General features: G+C 42.8%; 1 protein-coding gene across 2 annotated transcripts in view; it reads right to left on the bottom strand.

Annotated features, from left to right (window-relative positions):
• Positions 1-20,576, bottom strand: part of COL14A1 (collagen type XIV alpha 1 chain) — a 142,261-nt gene that overhangs the window by 8,015 nt on the left and 113,670 nt on the right. For both annotated transcript variants that reach the window (XM_087931683.1, XM_026703612.2), the window contains exons 45-46: positions 3,414-3,491; positions 1,683-1,838 (exon numbers count right to left, since the gene is read on the bottom strand). In XM_087931683.1, the coding sequence (XP_087787809.1) occupies positions 1,683-1,838; positions 3,414-3,491 (234 nt within the window). The remainder of the gene's footprint in view (positions 1-1,682; positions 1,839-3,413; positions 3,492-20,576) is intronic.

Here is a 20,576-nt window from a genome sequence, read left to right as displayed (position 1 = left end):
AAATTTGTCCCCTGATATACTCACTGTTTTGTTTTTCTTCCACTCTGAATCTGCAAAGAGCTGCACACAAGTAGTTAGCATGCATTCAAGTTTGCAAAAAGATGTCACATTTACTTGGATACCATATAGAGGTTTGTGGTCAACTTCTGTTCCCTTAAGGATTCATTGACCTTCATTACACTTTGATCAGGGATGCCTAAACTTAGACATGCCACTAAGTTAGATGTAACTAAACCTTAATTATAAAGCTTCTTAACTTGCAAGATCCAAGGTGCTTGGATTTCATGCTGCGCAACCCAACACAACTGAAGGATCTCATGCAATTTATCTATTGATGCCAATTTTCCCTCAGTTCCTTTTGTGGCCTCTCTCTCTCTCTAAAACAGTGGTTTTCAAGAATTGCATTTGCAATCACATTTCCTTATCAATTTGGTTAACTTTGTGTTGTTGAAGCCTTGAGAGTAGAACATTCTCTTTTGGCAGCAGGTTGTTGGGGGAAGATTGATGGAGCAGTCAAAGCACTTTTCAATGCATTTTGTTTGCTGTGAGAGAAAATAACTAAGTTGAAACTTATGGCCGAATAACATCAAATCACGACTGTCTTTTAGAGGCAACTCTTAATATTTTTGATGGGATTTAGTAGTTTGAAAACCACTGCTTTAGTGGAGGGTGGGAGGGAATTAAAATACAATCATGCAGAAGAAATAGGATGTTCTTGGAAAAGTGTATGCACCATTCATTTATTACGACATTATACATTTGGGCTTAATAAGAGGCTTAGTAAAGTTTCATTCTTCCATGCTGTTTGAAAGTTCATGAATAAGAAAGTTGGATAATTATTCTTTCCTCCTCAGGGGAAGTAAATAAAATATCAGCCCAAGAGATGAAGAAGGGAATTACATGAATAAAGCATTCAGTTGAAATGAAACAGATTGGTTGGATAGCATAGCAATGTCATAATAAGTGCAACAGACACAACAAAATACTTCTAATTTTAATGTAACTTTTATAGGGTTTTTTTTCTGTTCCTAGTAGAAGGTCACATCTTTTTAAAACAGTTAATGCACCATTCCTTACTGAGTAAGCTTTAGTTCAGAGGTCTCCAAACTTGGCAATTTTAAGACTTGTGGACTTCAACTCACAGAATTCTCCAGCCAGCATAGCTATAGTTGAAGTCCACAAGTCTTAAAGTTGCCAAGTTTGGGGACCCCTCCTTTAGATTTACATTTGGCTCAGAAAGTTCATCTACCATATTTGAACCTGCTTCAAGATTCATCCTGATGTTAGTCCAGATGTATATTACACATCTATCAGAAAGAGAGGTCAATGAAATTTTCTTCTCATAGTTGTGACCAAGTAACCAGCATGGTTGGAATTAACACATATATTCATAACGAAATTTCTGCTTGGTTGAAATCATCTTACAAACAGGTATTTTTTTTAGTAAAAATAATAACAATAATAGCAGTTCCAAAATAGTAATGATTGCAACAATGGCTGCAAATATGCATGAAGAATACACTGAACGATAAAAGAGAGGCACTGTTCTGTTTTGTAAACACCAAGTCTCCTTCTGCAACAAATACCGAACATCAAAATCTTTTGCTACAGCACTTAGCTTTGAAGGAAGGTAGGGAAAAATAGAGGCAAAACTAAATTCCAAGCTGGAAAAGAATACTTACCACCTGTTCCATAACCGGCACAAGAGGAAGGATCGCAGTATCCTGGCTGTCCAGGTGTTCCTTGTGCCCCAGGAGGACCTGTGCGGCCTGCTGTTCCTCTGGGACCAGGCGGCCCTGAAGGCCCAGGAGTGCCAGTTCGACTCTCACCTGGAGGTCCTATGGGATACAAGAAGCGACAGAAAGAATTTTACCACTGTCCTATCATGAAAGGTCATCCCTCATTAATATTTAGAGCAGAAGTATCCAATCTTGGCAACTTCAAGACTGGTGGACTTCCAACTACCAGAATTCTGGGTGTTGAAGTCCCCAAGCCAAGACTGGACATTCCTGATTTAGAGTTTGAACTGGTGTCAGAATTTTAAACTTTATCGTGCTTATTCCCAGAGCCAGAGAGATTAACTTGCATACACAATGAGTTGAAAAGGGAACAATTATGAATTGATTTGAGGACAGGTGCCTGCATTGTGCCAACCTTTTCAAATGTTAAATTGTACATGCTATCAGTTAATTGTAAAAGTAAAGATTCCCCTTGCACATATGTGTAGTCATTTCCAGTGCTCATCTCCATTACAAAGCCGAAGAGCCAGCACTGTCCGAAGACATCTCCGTGGCCATGTGGCCGGCATGACTAAACACCAAAGGTACACGGAACGCTGTTCCCTTCCCACCAAAATGGACCCTATTTTTCTACTTGCATTTTTGCATGCTTTCTAACTGCTAGGTTGGTGTTGTGGTTAGCTGGCAGCAGGTGCAGATGGCTGAGGAGAGCGAGGACTCTGATGAGGGTCCAGGACCATCAGAGAGTGGATGCTGCCTTCAAAGATTGTGGGGGCTGGCAGCAGTGATGAGGAGGTACCTGAGGAGGCTGTGCCAAGTGCACGTGCACAAAGGATTGCTCGGAGGAAAGAACAATTACAGCAGCACAGGTGACTTGGGAGTAAGGCTGCAAGGTAATGGCCCCTCCCTCAAGAAGATAAAAGCCAGGTTTGGAAAAGCGTTCTTTGCAGATAGCAAAGAAGCTCTGAAACTCAACTGGTGGACATCTTAGTTCGTGTTTGGAGAATTTTCTAAATTAGTTCTTATTTCTGGGTTTTTGGCACCCTTGACAAACAACTTGGCAAGGCTCTTTCTTGTTGGGGCTAATTAGTGGAAAGCAGCCTTCAGAACAGAATTCGCTATTAAACCTTAAAAGGTGGGGGCTGCTGGCTTTGTCTATGTTTGTTCTTTGAGAACCCGGTTGGGTTAGAACAGTTGGCAGAAGCTGAGACAAGTAACAGGAACTCACTCCATTACGCGGTGCTAGGGATTCGAACCGCCGACTTTTCTGATCGACAAGCTCAGCATCTTAGCCACTGAGCCACCGCGTCCCTTGAACAGTTAATTATACGTACACGCTAATTGTACATACTGTCAATTCGTGGGCAAATCGCACTGCATAAAAACCTGCTTAACTCATTTGAGGCACATATATCCATGAAGAAATAAAAGTGGATGGAATACTGTACTGAAATGCACATAGAGCCATTCCTATGGATTCAGGAATTTTTTTTTTAAAAAAAATGCAGAAATAATTCCTGATGCTGGAAGGCCAGAAAGGAATACCTGAATCAGTAACCTATGTTTGGAAGAAAAGGCTTAGGAAGAAATGCCCTTCCTGTAAAAATGAATGGCAGAAGCAACTGATCTTCCTTATGTAAAAAAAAATGGAGCTCTAGAATACATGTCATTTACCTGCTGGTCCTGGAGGGCCTCGGGGGCCTTGGTTTCCAATACCTGGGTTACCTCGTTCTCCTTTTTCTCCTGGTGAGCCTGATTTAAAGAAAAAGACAGAAATCAGAATAGATGTGGGGCGGGAGGGAGATTGATACATGTTTCTCTCTGGGCATATTTTATTAATTAAAAGGAAGGAAGGAAGCCAAAAAAAATGATTCTGGAAGCTGTGCAGCTATAACCATCATGGAAAGTTGCTATACTAGGTATCTGCTGCAGTTCCTCCTAGATGGCATAGCATTGCTGATTTTAGACATCATCACTGACTCTCTTTGTCTTGGACCATATACAAGGAGTATAGGAGAATCAGTTAAAGGTGCTGGTCATTAGTCTACAGAAAAGGGCACTTGGGAAGCTAAGATAGCAGTTTTTTCAATATCTAAAGAGTTCCAATAGAAGACACTATAATGTAGCTCAGGGCTGTACTGTGGAATCCTTGGTACTTTCTGAGCTTGGTGATTCACTTGTCGGCATTTCATTACCCAATGCACATCATGGCTACCTGGGCAATTCTGGGAATTGAGCTCCATTACCCCTTTCCCCTTGAAAAGGGGAAAAAAGCCTTGTCTTCTCAGGCAGACTGTCAATGGTCCAACTAGTGAACAAAATAAAGGAAAACACTCTTGGGAGCTTTGAATCACCAAAAGTACAACTTTATTGGATACACCATTTTGGTACTGAAGGATCAAAACCAGCTCTGGTTTTCCCGCGCAAATGCTTGCTTGGGTAAACAGTACTTTCCCTTTCTCCCCATCCCTGGGTGATCACATTGTCCAATTATAAGTTGTCCTTTGGTTATGGGAACAGCCCATCTCCTTCTCAAGCACCTGCAGTGGTGACTTTGAAGGTTGCCAGCAGGGGTGGGATTCAATTTTTTTAACAACTGGTTCTGTGGGCGTGGCTTAGTTGGTGGACATGGCTTGGTGGTAATGTGACTGGCTGGGCGTGGCCAACTCAACATCACTCACATCGAGGCACGCATCTCCTCGCCTGGCCTCTCATGACTGTGGGGATGCTGCAATAGTCATAAGTGTGAAAAATGGTTATAAGTCACTTTTTTCAGTGCCATTATAACTTTGAATGGTCACTCCCACTCAAGTAAAGTACCAGCAAAGAAGGGGAAAAAAACTCCAGAGAAGTTCCAGAGACAGGAAGTCTAGTCCTGCCAAGAATGTAAAAAGGTTAATGGAGAGGCAGTTTCTCTAAGCGACTCCAGAATGTTTCCCTCCTGCCTTCCTTACAGGATTAGGCCAGTAATTTCTTCTAACAACCAGATCTCCAAACTGCTTAGAATGTTAACAACTGATTTAGCAAATAGGTGCGAACCCGTAGAATCCCACCCCTGGTTGCCAGGCTCTCATGGTCCTTGCACACATTCTCAGCATTCGGTTTCCTCCTTCCTTCCCCCCAGTTCATTGGCAAGTTGAAAAGTGTTAGGTTTGAAAGAAGCAAAGCAGTTCAATCTTGACATAGACTTTTTAAAAACGGTATAGTTTGTTGTTTTTGTTCAATTGTTAAGTTGTGTCCAACTCTTTGCAAGCCCATGGATCAGAGCATGCCAAGCCTCCATGTCCTCCACTTTTTCCCAGAGTTTGCCCAAATTCATGTTCACTTGCATCGATGACACTATCTAATCAACTCATCTCATTTGTTGTCCCCTTCTCCTTTTGCCCTCAATCTTTCCCAATATCAAGGTCTTTTCCAAGGAGTCCTCTATTCTCATTTGGTGGCCAAAGTATTTGAGCTCCAGCTTCAGCACCTATCCTTCCAAAGAACAATTGTGGTTTATTTCCTTTAGGATAGACTGATTTGATCTTCTTGCAGTCCAAAGGGACATTCAAGAATCTCCTCCAATGCCACAATTCAAAAGCATCCATTCTAGCTACTTTATTTGAGATGCTTAGTTGTCGACTTGATATACAATCCCAAGATCAGTACTTTAGCCGTATGCTTATTATGGATACTCAGATCTGAGTCACCATCTTCTGTAAACACTGCATTTTCAAAATATTGCTGCTGGATTAGGCTGCCAGGAGCAAGATTTTCAGAGTTGCGCTGCAAAGGGGGGAAAAAAAAAAAACTTCTAACCTCTCACAATTTCTCTGCTCTGCCAGAAGCTCTACCAGAATAAAAGTCTGACTGTCTCAAATCTCTTGTTGGCAGAAAGGAAGGATGGATATATAGCAAAAGTAAATCCATATCAATATGTCCAGCCACCAGGCAGTATTCAGGAAAGCGAGGACGCTGAATTTTCCATATGTGAAGTTGGCAGTCGCAAGAACTATGCTTTACTGCAAAGCTTTATAAACCTGAGCTGACTGATGGCTCCTTTTCCATCATTTTTTTCCCCCAGGTTTTCTGTTGCAGTCATTTCACTTCCTTTCATTTTGCACTACCTATGCATGCACAGAATCAAAGCTGGCATTTCAGGATCAGCAGCTTATAAAAATAACTTTGGCAGAGAATCACTAATTATTCTCTCTGAATACTCCGTGGACACACTTTGCTAATTGCAACGGCTGCGTGACTTTCTAATGGTTGTGAAGTAACTGTATCAGTGTTACTTTTATCGAGGCTAATGAGAAAGAAACTTCCACAGCAGTGGAATTTTGAAATACACTTGGACATATAATACAAATTGCCTCCCTCCCCTTGCAAAAAAACCTGGATTTAAAAACCAGACAGAAGACATTACATTTTTTTCCCCAAATGGGCTTCCAAATGGTGCTATCAGGTGAAGCATTTTGGTGGCAGCAATAAAACCAGACAAACTTATCTCCTGAATTGTATTACGACGCCGTTATAGGTCTGGCATAGTTAGATCACCTCACATGTTCAAGACACACACAGACACACCAAAATTGGTCCTTGTTGCTTAACAGCAAAAAAATGCTAATAGCTTTCGGAAAAACTTGCTGCAGTGGCCTGCTTTTCTAGTAAGGAATTATTAAAAAGCCGTTTTTAGAAATGGCCTCCCCTTGCTTAGATTGTTAATTTTTGTTTCCTGGAAATCAAGTTGATACTAACTGATCATGAGCTGGAAGGAGCTTTGGGCAAGTTGTCACTTTAGGGTTCCATGTGCTCTGCTTCTGTTAAGTCTCTTATCCTCACTTCATTTGTTATATTCACTTTATGTATATCCCGCCTTTATTATTTTTACAAATAACTCAAATAACACCACACAATAGAGGTAGTCCTTGACCTACAACAGTTCATTTAGTGACCATTTGAAGTTACAATGGTGCTGAAAAAAGCTACTTATAACCATTTTTCATACTTATAACCATTGCAGCATCCCTACAGCCATGTGATCAAAATTTCAGATGCTTCTCAACTGACTCATATTTATGACAGTTGCACTGTCCTGGGGAATATGATAACCTTTTGGGAACGTCTGACAATGGGGAAGCCAAATTCACTGAACAGCCATGTTATTAACTGTACAACCGGCAATGATTCACTTAACAGCTGTGACAAGAAAGGTTGGAAAATGGGGCAAAACTCACTTAACAAATCCCTCACTCAGCAGCATAAATTTTGGGCTCAATTGTGTTCGTCAGTTGAGAACTACCTGAACTTCTTCCTCCTCCCATTTTCCCCACAACAACAACCCTTTGAGGTGATCTGGGCTAAGAGATTAAAACTCGTCCAAAATCAGCCAGCTGTTTTTTTTATGCCTAAGGCTGGCTAGAACTCCCAATTTCCCTGGGGTTTGGCTCAAAGTCATCCAGCCAGCTTTCATATCTAAGACAGGACTAGAACTCCCAGTCTCTTGGCTTCTAGCCTGGTACCTTAACCACTACACCAAATTGATTCTCTCCCCTTTCCACCATAGAAAAGTGCTTTTTTCCTCAGGCAAAATAAGAAAAGTAGGAAGAACATAGCAAGAGAAACAATGGAAGGAAGGAAGTTAGAAGAGACATAAATATAATAACTACCCTCTGGATAGCAACTTCCTGAACCTTGGCTCATTGTTTGGTATCCTAAAGGGCTCTCCCACTCCTCCAACCCCTCACCACAAGGGGTTTTAAGCATCCAGGGACAAATGCTTGAAATTAAACGTAGGTCTCTGATAAATGGGAAGTTACAATTTGGCCTTTTCCTCCATGCTTTGTCATATTCACGTGGCTAACCCAACAGAGACAAATAAGTTGAGAATAAAAGCTGAATCAAACGTAGGCATTGGTGGAATAAACACTGAAAAGATAGCAGGGCTGAATTCCAATTCAAGGCTTAGCCAAACTGTATTTAAATTGAAATCAGAATGTTTCCATGGATCGTTGGCTTAAAATCTAATCCAACTGGCTTGTAGGTCACAACCTCCCGAGTTCTTGCCTGGCCAGAAGCTAAGGCTGACGCTGAATATTTAGCATTGTTTCAGGGAGAAGACATAGTCAGCTGGTTTGGCATAAGATTAATAAAGCAATTACTAGAAAATCAATCATCAAGCCAAGATCCTAGGCCAGTTTCCCAGCCTTTTTTTTTTTTTTTGGAAAGACATATTTGTATTCAGGCTTAAAGGAAACCTGAAGTCATGGTTTTCCATTGCAATTTAAGATTCAAAGGACACATTGAATTTCTGAAGAATAAGGGTGGGAGCAGCTGGACTAAATTAATATCCTTCCAAAATTTGAAAAAAAGTATTTAGTACATGTGGAAAAGAAATAATTATCTTGGCCTTCTTCCTTTGGCCTGGTGCTGTTGAAAATACTGTGAGGGATACTAACAATATTCACACAATGTGGCTATGTCAGCTACTCTCCTGGGTAAACCACTGAAGTCCACATCCTGGTAGTAGAAATGTCCAAGTCAAACAGGGAGTATCCATATTATTTATTTATCTGAATGCTTATTTATTTCCTTATTTGTTAGCCAATTTGTCTTCAACTCTGGGTAAAGTTAACATAGGAGGCCATTGAACTAGGAAGGAGGGAGGGAGGGGAGGGAGGGAGGGAGGAGGAAGAAGAAGAAGAAGAAGAAGAAGAAGAAGAAGAAGAAGAAGAAGAAGAAGAAGAAGAAGAAGAAGAAGAAGAAGAAGAAGAAGAAGAAGAAGAAGAAGAAGAAGAAGAAGAAGAAGAAGAAGAAGAAGAAGAAGAAGAAGAAGAAGAAGAAGAAGAAGAAGAAGAATTATTTGTCCTTGTTTTTATTATCCTGCACCATCTGCCAGATGGCAATAGTTAAAAAGAAGGTGCCCAGGATGAGATGGATCTTTGAGAATGTTTGACCTTTCTTACCGCAGTGGGAACTATAAAGCTCTTCCAAAGAGGGGAGAGGGCAACCAATGATCCTCTGGGCAATGACGTTAACTCTCTGGAGTGCTTTCCTATCTGCCACTGTGCAATTGGCAAACCATACAGAGATGCAGTATGTTAAAATGCTCTCTATGGTGCAGTGGTAGAAGGTCACCAGCAGTTTTCCATTCAGTTGTTGTTTTCTGAGAAGTCTCAGCTAGTATAATCTCTGCTGGGCCCTTTTGACCAGCACTGCAATGTGAGCACTCCAGGTCAGGTCCTCTTTTAGGGTAACACCCAGAAACTTAAAACTGGTCACTTGCTCCACTCTGTCTCCATTGATAAGCAAGGGCTGAATGTCTGATCTGTTCCTTCTATAGTCCACTATAAGCTCCTTGATTTTATTGGTGTTGAGGACCAAGTTATTGTCTCCTAGTTTTTATGCCAGCACCTTCATCGCTGCACCAACCTGGCTCTTCTTTCCTCTGGTCTCAAGGACAAAGGGGAATTGCATCATTGAAAATTGGAGAAGAGCCTTTGGTCGAGTCTTCTGGTTTTAGAATGTATGATTACTGTGTGAACTATCCACTCATAAGCTCTCTGGTGGGATAGCTGGAAAGCAAATTCTAGCACACAGAAACCACAGCATAATTCATTCTGTTTCTGCTCCATGTTCAAGGTGCCAACAAATACTTATGCTGTTATGCCAATGTTGTTGGAACTGCACGCAAACGGAGTTTCCCGCTCAGCTTTTATTTTTTCTGTGGGTTTCTTCCCTAAAGCAAAAACTGGGATTTTTCATGAAATAATTTCAACAAGAAGAGATGTTAAGTGCACAAAGCAAAGCAAAAGTAGAGTGAAAATTTCACTCAAGCAGAAAGAAATAGGTCCTGAGGATTCCCCCCCCCCCCTCCTTCTTTACTGATTTTATACAATCTGTTATCTCATTGACATCAAATTGGAGGAAAGTCTAATTAGGAGTAAAATTGAAAACAAATAAAATGGTGGAAGTTTAAAGGAAGCTCTTATTACATGTTTTATTGTACTGTTTTTATTGTACTGTTTATAGGTCAGTGTATCTTCTCCTCTTACTAGAGAGATTGCCAGGGAGGGCAGACAATTTTTATGTAGGTTTTCTCCTCCAGGATTCAAACCCGGCTATTATGCGTGCAGTGGCAAAATTCTGTGTTGCTGTAATGTCTACTAGAAAAAAATTGGTTACAGAATTATAGCTGTCAATTTGTGACAATTTTTGGAGATAGAACAATCTTTGGAAAATGATGTTTACACACATACCTATTGGCTCTCCACTCATATAAACCAGGGAATGCCCTTAACTGTTTGAGAACATGTATTTTCTTAACAGGGATGACATTATCCACTGTTATAATGTGTCAGATATAATATATATATATATATATATATATGTGTGGATCTTTGGTTGTTCGGGTTTTCTCCCGCGTAAGATTCGAAGTATCTAGGCAACGTTTCGATGAAGTCTCATTCATCATCTTCAGGCTTCTGTCTCCAGCTCTGTGCTTCTCAGAGTAATGGAGATTGCAGCTGCTTCCTCCTTTTAACTGCCAGTGGGGGTGGGACTTGATTGGGTGGGGGCTTGGCTGTGTTCTGATTGGGTGGGGTGTGTTCTCATTGGTAGGGGTTTGGCTGTGTTCTGATTGGTTGGGGGGTTAGCCGTGTTCTGATTGGTTGGAGGTGTGTTCTGTTCAGGTGGGGGCTTGGTTGTGCTCAGGTTAGTCTTAGTTGCTGGGGGATTTGAGCTGGTGAGCTGTGATCTTGCTGTTTGGCTTCGAGTTCGTGGTCGTGCTGCATCTTCATAGTGGGTGTCGGTTTGCTTCATGTATGGCTCGGAGGGGTTTGAAGTGGGTAGTGATGCAGCTGCAGTGCAGCTTCTGGTCCATGGTCGTGTCTCATCTTCTGAGTGGGTGTGAGTCTGTTTTCTACATGGAAGTGTGGTGGTGGCATCTTGTGTGGCTCTCATGGGTGTGGGTCTGGTGTCCTTCTTCATGTTAGGTACTCGTCTGTTCATGAGGGCGGGTTTCCAAATGGCTGGAAGGCGGGAGGTGTCATCTCGTTTGTTCATGCTGTGTGGGCGTTTTTCTATTTCTATGGCTTCTCTGATTATTCTGCTGTTGAAGTGTTCGGTTTTGGCGATGGTTCTGGTATTTTTAAATAGATCAGACCAATAGTCAGCTCCATAGGCTCACCTCTACAAAACCTGGCCAAATTTCTTGCCAAACAACTACAACCCTATGCAGAATCCATCAACTCACACGTAAGAAACTCATTCCAGTTCATCGAGATCATAAAGAAACAAAACTTACAACCTAACGACCTACTAGTAAGCTTCGATGTCATATCCCTCTTCACCCAAGTGCCAATAAAAGAAGCCTTGACAGCCATCCGAAACAAATACAACCCCCCCAAGCACATCCTAGATCTGACCAACCACTGCCTATCCAATACATACTTCACCTACAATGAACAAAAATACAAACAAATAGAAGGAGCACCCATGGGATCACCCCTCTCACCTGTCATCGCTAACCTCTACATGGAACACTTTGAAACACAAGCTCTAGAAAAATATGACCACAAACCCAAACTCTGGCTCAGATACGTAGATGACACCTTCATAATCTGGCCACACGGGAAAGAAAAACTGAACAACTTCCTCACACACCTCAACAGCCTACACCCCAAAATACAATTCACCATGGAAACAGAAGCCAACAATCAACTTCCTTTCCTAGATGTCTTGGTATACAAAAGATCCAATGGCTCCCTAGGACACACCATCTACCAGAAGAAAACACATACAAACCGCTATCTACATGCACTCTCACACCACCACCCAGCACAGATCAATTCCGTAGCCAAGACACTCATCTCCAGAACAAAATGCTTAGCCGATGAACAACACCAAAAACCGAACTACACACTCTCACCAACGTACTTACAGCCAATGGATTCCAAAGAAAGAAGATTACCCACCTAATCCAAAAAGAAACCCCAACCAAAATCCAAGACAGAGAACAAGAAAGCGGCAAAGCCCTCCTCCCATATATAAAAGGCACTACAGACAAAATTAGCAAGATCCTCCAAAAACACAACATCAAAACAGCATTCTGCACAAACAGAAAAATATCCACCATCCTAAGAAACCCCAAAACAAAATCGAATTAGAAAACCAAGGAGTATACGAAATCCCCTGCACTGCCTGCCCTACCACATACATTGGACAAACTAACAGAAGAATAAGTGCACGCATTGAAGAACATAAGAACTCAATCAAAAAAGAAGAAACGACCTCTTCCCTGGTCCAACACCTCAAAGCCACAGGACATGAAATTGATTTTAAAAATACCAGAACCATCGCCAAAACCGAACACTTCAACAGCAGAATAATCAGAGAAGCCATAGAGATAGAAAAACGCCCACACAGCATGAACAAACGAGATGACACCTCCCGCCTTCCAGCCATTTGGAAACCCGCCCTCATGAACAGACGAGTACCTAACATGAAGAAGGACACCAGACCCACACCCATGAGAGCCACACAAGATGCCACCACCACACTTCCATGTAGAAAACAGACTCACACCCACTCAGAAGATGAGACATGACCATGGACCAGAAGCTGCACTGCAGCTGCATCACTACCTACTTCAAACCCCTCCGAGCCATACATGAAGCAAACCGACACCCACTATGAAGATGCAGCACGACCACGAACTCGAAGCCAAACAGCAAGATCACAGCTCACCAGCTCAAATCCCCCAGCAACTAAGACTAACCTGAGCACAACCAAGCCCCCACCTGAACAGAACACGCCTCCAACCAATCAGAACACGGCCAACCCCCCAACCAATCAGAACACAGCCAAACCCCTACCAATGAGAACACACCCCCACCCAATCAGAACACAGCCAAGCCCCCCACCCAATCAAGTCCCACCCCCACTGGCAGTTAAAAGGAGGAAGCAGCTGCAATCTCCATTACTCTGAGAAGCACAGAGCTGGAGACAGAAGCCTGAAGATGATGAATGAGACTTCATCGAAACGTTGCCTAGATACTTCGAATCTTACGCGGGAGAAAACCCGAACAACCAAAGATCCACATACAAATACCCGCGAGAACCTCAGAAAACAAATATTGCACCTCTACGGGGAGGAAACCCACCATCTGACCAGGACTTATGAAAAACTTGAAGTCCAAAGAGCCTCCGTTTTATGTGACCTTGCATTCCTATGCAACTGCCGAGATCAAAATTTAATTCCCACAAGCTTCCAATTGAAATTCCACACCAACACAGCAGCCACCAAACGCATCCTAAAAAGAACAGAACTGGCCCTAATTAGAAATGAACTTCACACAAAAAGGTTTCTCCTAGACCAAATCAACAAAGATCTCCTCACACTCCACCTCAGACTCAGCAACAAGATTCACCCCCTACTTTGGGACAAATCCAAACAACTCGCTGTCTGGAGAGCCGAAACACAGACCACCCTCAAGACAGACACACACACCAACAAACTCAGGAAACTACAACAATGCCAGAAACCAACTCCCCCCCCCACAGCCACACATGAAACAAACAGTGCACAACATCTCAGACAAGATCCTCACTGAAGCTGAAACCAAGGTCCTTTCAAAAGGATTCAACTTTGCTGTCGCTCCCAAACACATCCCCACAGAAACCATCATATGCGGAGTTGAAACCAGCCTGACCAGAACCAACCCTGATGATGCTAACAAAATCAGACTTGAAATCACCAACATCCTCTGCACTAGCAAACCACCCAAAAGCAACTTATCCAAAGAAGAACAAACTGCACTACTTAACCTGAAAGAAGACACCAGCATAATAATCCTACCAGCAGACAAGGGCAATGCGACAGTGGTTATGAACACATCTGACTACCAAACCAAGTTAACCAACCTACTCCAAGACCCCGCATACAAACCCCTAAAGACAGACCCCACCACCTACCTAGAAAAAACTACCAAATCCAAAATAAAAGCCTCCCCCATCAGTGAGGAAATCCAGCAACGAATCATACCCAGAGAGAAATCATCCAGATGTCCCAAGCTTTATGGTCTCCCCAAGATACACAAAGAAGGAACCCCACTCAGACCAATAGTCAGCTCCATAGGCTCACCTCTACAAAACCTGGCCAAATTTCTTGCCAAACAACTACAACCCTATGCAGAATCCATCAACTCACACGTAAGAAACTCATTCCAGTTCATCGAGATCATAAAGAAACAAAACTTACAACCTAACGACCTACTAGTAAGCTTCGATGTCATATCCCTCTTCACCCAAGTGCCAATAAAAGAAGCCTTGACAGCCATCCGAAACAAATACAACCCCCAAGCACATCCTAGATCTGACCAACCACTGCCTATCCAATACATACTTCACCTACAATGAACAAAAATACAAACAAATAGAAGGAGCACCCATGGGATCACCCCTCTCACCTGTCATCGCTAACCTCTACATGGAACACTTTGAAACACAAGCTCTAGAAAAATATGACCACAAACCCAAACTCTGGCTCAGATACGTAGATGACACCTTCATAATCTGGCCACACGGGAAAGAAAAACTGAACAACTTCCTCACACACCTCAACAGCCTACACCCCAAAATACAATTCACCATGGAAACAGAAGCCAACAATCAACTTCCTTTCCTAGATGTCTTGGTATACAAAAGATCCAATGGCTCCCTAGGACACACCATCTACCAGAAGAAAACACATACAAACCGCTATCTACATGCACTCTCACACCACCACCCAGCACAGATCAATTCCGTAGCCAAGACACTCATCTCCAGAACAAAATGCTTAGCCGATGAACAACACCAAAAAACCGAACTACACACTCTCACCAACGTACTTACAGCCAATGGATTCCAAAGAAAGAAGATTACCCACCTAATCCAAAAAGAAACCCCAACCAAAATCCAAGACAGAGAACAAGAAAACGGCAAAGCCCTCCTCCCATATATAAAAGGCACTACAGACAAAATTAGCAAGATCCTCCAAAAACACAACATCAAAACAGCATTCTGCACAAACAGAAAAATATCCACCATCCTAAGAAACCCCAAAAACAAAATCGAATTAGAAAACCAAGGAGTATACGAAATCCCCTGCACTGCCTGCCCTACCACATACATTGGACAAACTAACAGAAGAATAAGTGCACGCATTGAAGAACATAAGAACTCAATCAAAAAAGAAGAAACGACCTCTTCCCTGGTCCAACACCTCAAAGCCACAGGACATGAAATTGATTTTAAAAATACCAGAACCATCGCCAAAACCGAACACTTCAACAGCAGAATAATCAGAGAAGCCATAGAAATAGAAAAACGCCCACACAGCATGAACAAACGAGATGACACCTCCCGCCTTCCAGCCATTTGGAAACCCGCCCTCATGAACAGACGAGTACCTAACATGAAGAAGGACACCAGACCCACACCCATGAGAGCCACACAAGATGCCACCACCACACTTCCATGTAGAAAACAGACTCACACCCACTCAGAAGATGAGACATGACCACGGACCAGAAGCCGCACTGCAGCTGCATCACTACCAACTTCAAACCCCTCCGAGCCATACATGAAGCAAACCGACACCCACTATGAAGATGCAGCACGACCACGAACTCGAAGCCAAACAGCAAGATCACAGCTCACCAACTCAAATCCCCCAGCAACTAAGACTAACCTGAGCACAACCAAGCCCCCACCTGAACAGAACACACCTCCAGCCAATCAGAACACGGCCAACCCCCCAACCAATCAGAACACAGCCAAACCCCCTACCAATGAGAACACACCCCCACCCAATCAGAACACAGCCAAGCCCCCACCCAATCAAGTCCCACCCCCACTAGCAGTTAAAAGGAAGAAGCAGCTGCAATCTCACATCACTCTGAGCAGCACAGAGCCGAAGACAGAAGCCTGAAGATGATGAATGAGACTTCATCGAAACGTTGCCTAGATACTTCGAATCTTACGTGGGAGAAAACCCGAACAACCAAAGATCCACATACAAATACCCGCGAGAACCTCAGAAAACAAATATTGCACCTCTACGGGGAGGAAACCCACCATCTGACCAGGACTTATGAAAAACTTGAAGTCCAAAGAGCCTCCGTTTTATGTGACCTTGCATTCCTATGCAACTGCCGAGATCAAAATTTAATTCCCACAAGCTTCCAATTGAAATTCCACACCAACACAGCAGCCACCAAACGCATCCTAAAAAGAACAGAACTGGCCCTAATTAGAAATGAACTTCACACAAAAAGGTTTCTCCTAGACCAAATCAACAAAGATCTCCTCACACTCCACCTCAGACTCAGCAACAAGATTCACCCCCTACTTTGGGACAAATCCAAACAACTCGCTGTCTGGAGAGCCGAAACACAGACCACCCTCAAGACAGACACACACACCAACAAACTCAGGAAACTACAACAATGCCAGAAACCAACTCCTCCCCCCACAGCCACACATGAAACAAACAGTGCACAACATCTCAGACAAGATCCTCACTGAAGCTGAAACCAAGGTCCTTTCAAAAGGATTCAACTTTGCTGTCGCTCCCAAACACATCCCCACAGAAACCATCATATGCGGAGTTGAAACCAGCCTGACCAGAACCAACCCTGATGATGCTAACAAAATCAGACTTGAAATCACCAACATCCTCTGCACTAGCAAACCACCCAAAAGCAACTTATCCAAAGAAGAACAAACTGCACTACTTAACCTGAAAGAAGACACCAGCATAATAATCCTACCAGCAGACAAGGGCAATGCGACAGTGGTTATGAACACATCTGACTACCAAACCAAGTTAACCAACCTACTCCAAGACCCCGCATACAAACCCCTAAAGACAGACCCCACCACCTACCTAGAAAAAACTACCAAATCCAAAATAAAAGCCTCCCCATCAGTGAGGAAATCCAGCAACGAATCATACCCAGAGAGAAATCATCCAGATGTCCCAAGCTTTATGGTCTCCCCAAGATACACAAAGAAGGAACCCCACTCAGACCAATAGTCAGCTCCATAGGCTCACCTCTACAAAACCTGGCCAAATTTCTTGCCAAACAACTACAACCCTATGCAGAATCCATCAACTCACACGTAAGAAACTCATTCCAGTTCATCGAGATCATAAAGAAACAAAACTTACAACCTAACGACCTACTAGTAAGCTTCGATGTCATATCCCTCTTCACCCAAGTGCCAATAAAAGAAGCCTTGACAGCCATCCGAAACAAATACAACCCCCCAAGCACATCCTAGATCTGACCAACCACTGCCTATCCAATACATACTTCACCTACAATGAACAAAAATACAAACAAATAGAAGGAGCACCCATGGGATCACCCCTCTCACCTGTCATCGCTAACCTCTACATGGAACACTTTGAAACACAAGCTCTAGAAAAATATGACCACAAACCCAAACTCTGGCTCAGATACGTAGATGACACCTTCATAATCTGGCCACACGGGAAAGAAAAACTGAACAACTTCCTCACACACCTCAACAGCCTACACCCCAAAATACAATTCACCATGGAAACAGAAGCCAACAATCAACTTCCTTTCCTAGATGTCTTGGTATACAAAAGATCCAATGGCTCCCTAGGACACACCATCTACCAGAAGAAAACACATACAAACCGCTATCTACATGCACTCTCACACCACCACCCAGCACAGATCAATTCCGTAGCCAAGACACTCATCTCCAGAACAAAATGCTTAGCCGATGAACAACACCAAAAAACCGAACTACACACTCTCACCAACGTACTTACAGCCAATGGATTCCAAAGAAAGAAGATTACCCACCTAATCCAAAAAGAAACCCCAACCAAAATCCAAGACAGAGAACAAGAAAACGGCAAAGCCCTCCTCCCATATATAAAAGGCACTACAGACAAAATTAGCAAGATCCTCCAAAAACACAACATCAAAACAGCATTCTGCACAAACAGAAAAATATCCACCATCCTAAGAAACCCCAAAACAAAATCGAATTAGAAAACCAAGGAGTATACGAAATCCCTGCACTGCCTGCCCTACCACATACATTGGACAAACTAACAGAAGAATAAGTGCACGCATTGAAGAACATAAGAACTCAATCAAAAAGAAGAAACGACCTCTTCCCTGGTCCAACACCTCAAAGCCACAGGACATGAAATTGATTTTAAAAATACCAGAACCATCGCCAAAACCGAACACTTCAACAGCAGAATAATCAGAGAAGCCATAGAAATAGAAAAACGCCCACACAGCATGAACAAACGAGATGACACCTCCCGCCTTCCAGCCATTTGAAACCCGCCCTCATGAACAGACGAGTACCTAACATGAAGAAGGACACCAGACCCACACCCATGAGAGCCACACAAGATGCCACCACCACACTTCCATGTAGAAAACAGACTCACACCCACTCAGAAGATGAGACATGACCACGGACCAGAAGCCGCACTGCAGCTGCATCACTACCAACTTCAAACCCTCCGAGCCATACATGAAGCAAACCGACACCCACTATGAAGATGCAGCACGACCACGAACTCGAAGCCAAATAGCAAGATCACAGCTCACCAACTCAAATCCCCAGCAACTAAGACTAACCTGAGCACAACCAAGCCCCCACCTGAACAGAACACGCCTCCAGCCAATCAGAACACGGCCAACCCCCAACCAATCAGAACACAGCCAAACCCCTACCAATGAGAACACACCCCCACCCAATCAGAACACAGCCAAGCCCCCACCCAATCAAGTCCCACCCCCACTAGCAGTTAAAAGGAAGAAGCAGCTGCAATCTCACATCACTCTGAGCAGCACAGAGCCAAGACAGAAGCCTGAAGATGATGAATGAGACTTCATCGAAACGTTGCCTAGATACTTCGAATCTTACGCGGGAGAAAACCCAACAACCAAAGATCCACATACAAACACCCATGAGAACCTCAGAAAACATATATATATATATATATATATATATATATATATATATATATATATATATATATATATATATTGTGTGTGTGTGTGTGTGTGTGTGTGTGTGTGTGTATATGTATATGTATATGTATATGTATATACACACACGCGCGCACACACACATACATACACACACACACACACACACACATATATATATATACACATATACATATGCATATGCATATATATACACATACACACACACACACACACACACACACATATATATATATATATATGTTTGGTTATTCAGGTTTTCTCCCGCGTAAAATTGGAAGTATCTAGGCGACGTTTCGATGAAGTCTCATTCATCATCTTCAGGCTTGTGTCTTTGGCTCTGTGCTTCTCAGAGTAATGTGAGCTTGCAGCTGCTTCTTCCTTTTAATTGCTAGTGGGGGTGTGGCTTGATTGGGTAGGGGCTTGGCTGTGTTCTGATTGGCTGGGGGTGTGTTCTGTTCAGGTAGGGGCTTGTTCATGCTCAGGTTAGTCTTAGTTGCCGGGGGATTTGAGCTGGTGAGCTGTGATCCTGTTGTTTGGCTTCGCGTTCATGGTCATGCATTCGTGGTCATGGTCGTGTTCGTGGTCGCGTTCATGGTCGTGAAACTTCATTGAAACGTCACCTAGATACTTCCAATTTTACACAGGAGAAAACCTGAATAACCAAAAATCCACATACAAATACCTGCGAAAACCTCAGAAAACAAGTATATATATTTATATAAGTTTTCGCAGGTATCTATATGTATGGTATTCAGCTTTGTTCAGGTATTTTCCCACGTCATTATAGTTGTGCTTTTAAAGTTGTAGCAATGTTTCAGCAGAATCTCATCTGCCATCATCAGGCTTCCATATAGTGTTCATCTGTGAGTCAGGCTTTCACAGCCATTTCTGTTTTAAATTTGGTGCTAGCCTACTGTTAGAGTGGTTTTTTCTTCATCCTGATTGGTTCGGAGTCTTGGTTTGTGTTTATTGGTCTTGGAGTTTGCTGTGTTCTGCTTGATTGGTGTTTCTAATACCTTCTGTCTGTTTTGTAGCATTTTTTTTGTCTTGATTGGCTGGCAACATTGTGTTTCCTGTATTGGAGGCTTTTAGTGAGGCTTGGCTTTGAGTGAATGGACGTCTATCCTTTATTAGGAAGCTAGATTTCATCTGGGTGCCTGGTTGGGGTGTGTTTGAGCTGGAGGTATCAGGGGGGGGGGTCTGTTTGTGCCCAGGTGTTTGCTTGGCTTGTGGTGTGGAGATTTTTTTGTTTGCGAGTGCAGGCTTCCAAATAATTGACAGTCTGGCAGAGCTATCTCTTCTATTCATGCTTTCAGATCTTTTGTCAATCTCTATGGCTTCTCTGATAATTCTGTATCTCGGGTTTTCTATAGTGGCTAGGGTTTTGGTGCCATTGAAGTAGATGCTATGACTTGTGGCTTTCATGTGTTGGACTAATGAGGAAGTGTGTTCCAGCTTTTTGACTGCATTTTTGTGTTCATCCAGGCGGGTACCTATTTTTCTATTGGTCTGTCTGATGTATGTGGCAGGACATGATGCGCAGGGGACTTCATATATGCCTTGGTTTTCCAGGTCAATTTTATCTTTGGGGTTTCTAAGGATGGCTGCTATATTTCTGTCTGTTTTGAAGGCAGTTTTGATGTGATGCCTGTGTAGTATCTTACTGATTTTGTCTGTAGTGCCTCTTATGTAGGGCAGGACTGCTGTCCCATAGGTCTGTTCATTTTCTAGGTCTCCATTATGTCTCAGTGTGTTTTTGTGAATCAGGCCTGTGATTTTGCTTTTGTGGAAGCCA

This window comes from Pseudonaja textilis, chromosome 3 (genome assembly GCF_049901715.1).
Source record: "Pseudonaja textilis isolate UNSWEBS1 chromosome 3, rPseTex1.2, whole genome shotgun sequence".
Taxonomy (NCBI): Eukaryota; Metazoa; Chordata; class Lepidosauria; order Squamata; family Elapidae; genus Pseudonaja; species Pseudonaja textilis.
This window is presented reverse-complemented; position numbering and strand designations above follow the sequence as displayed.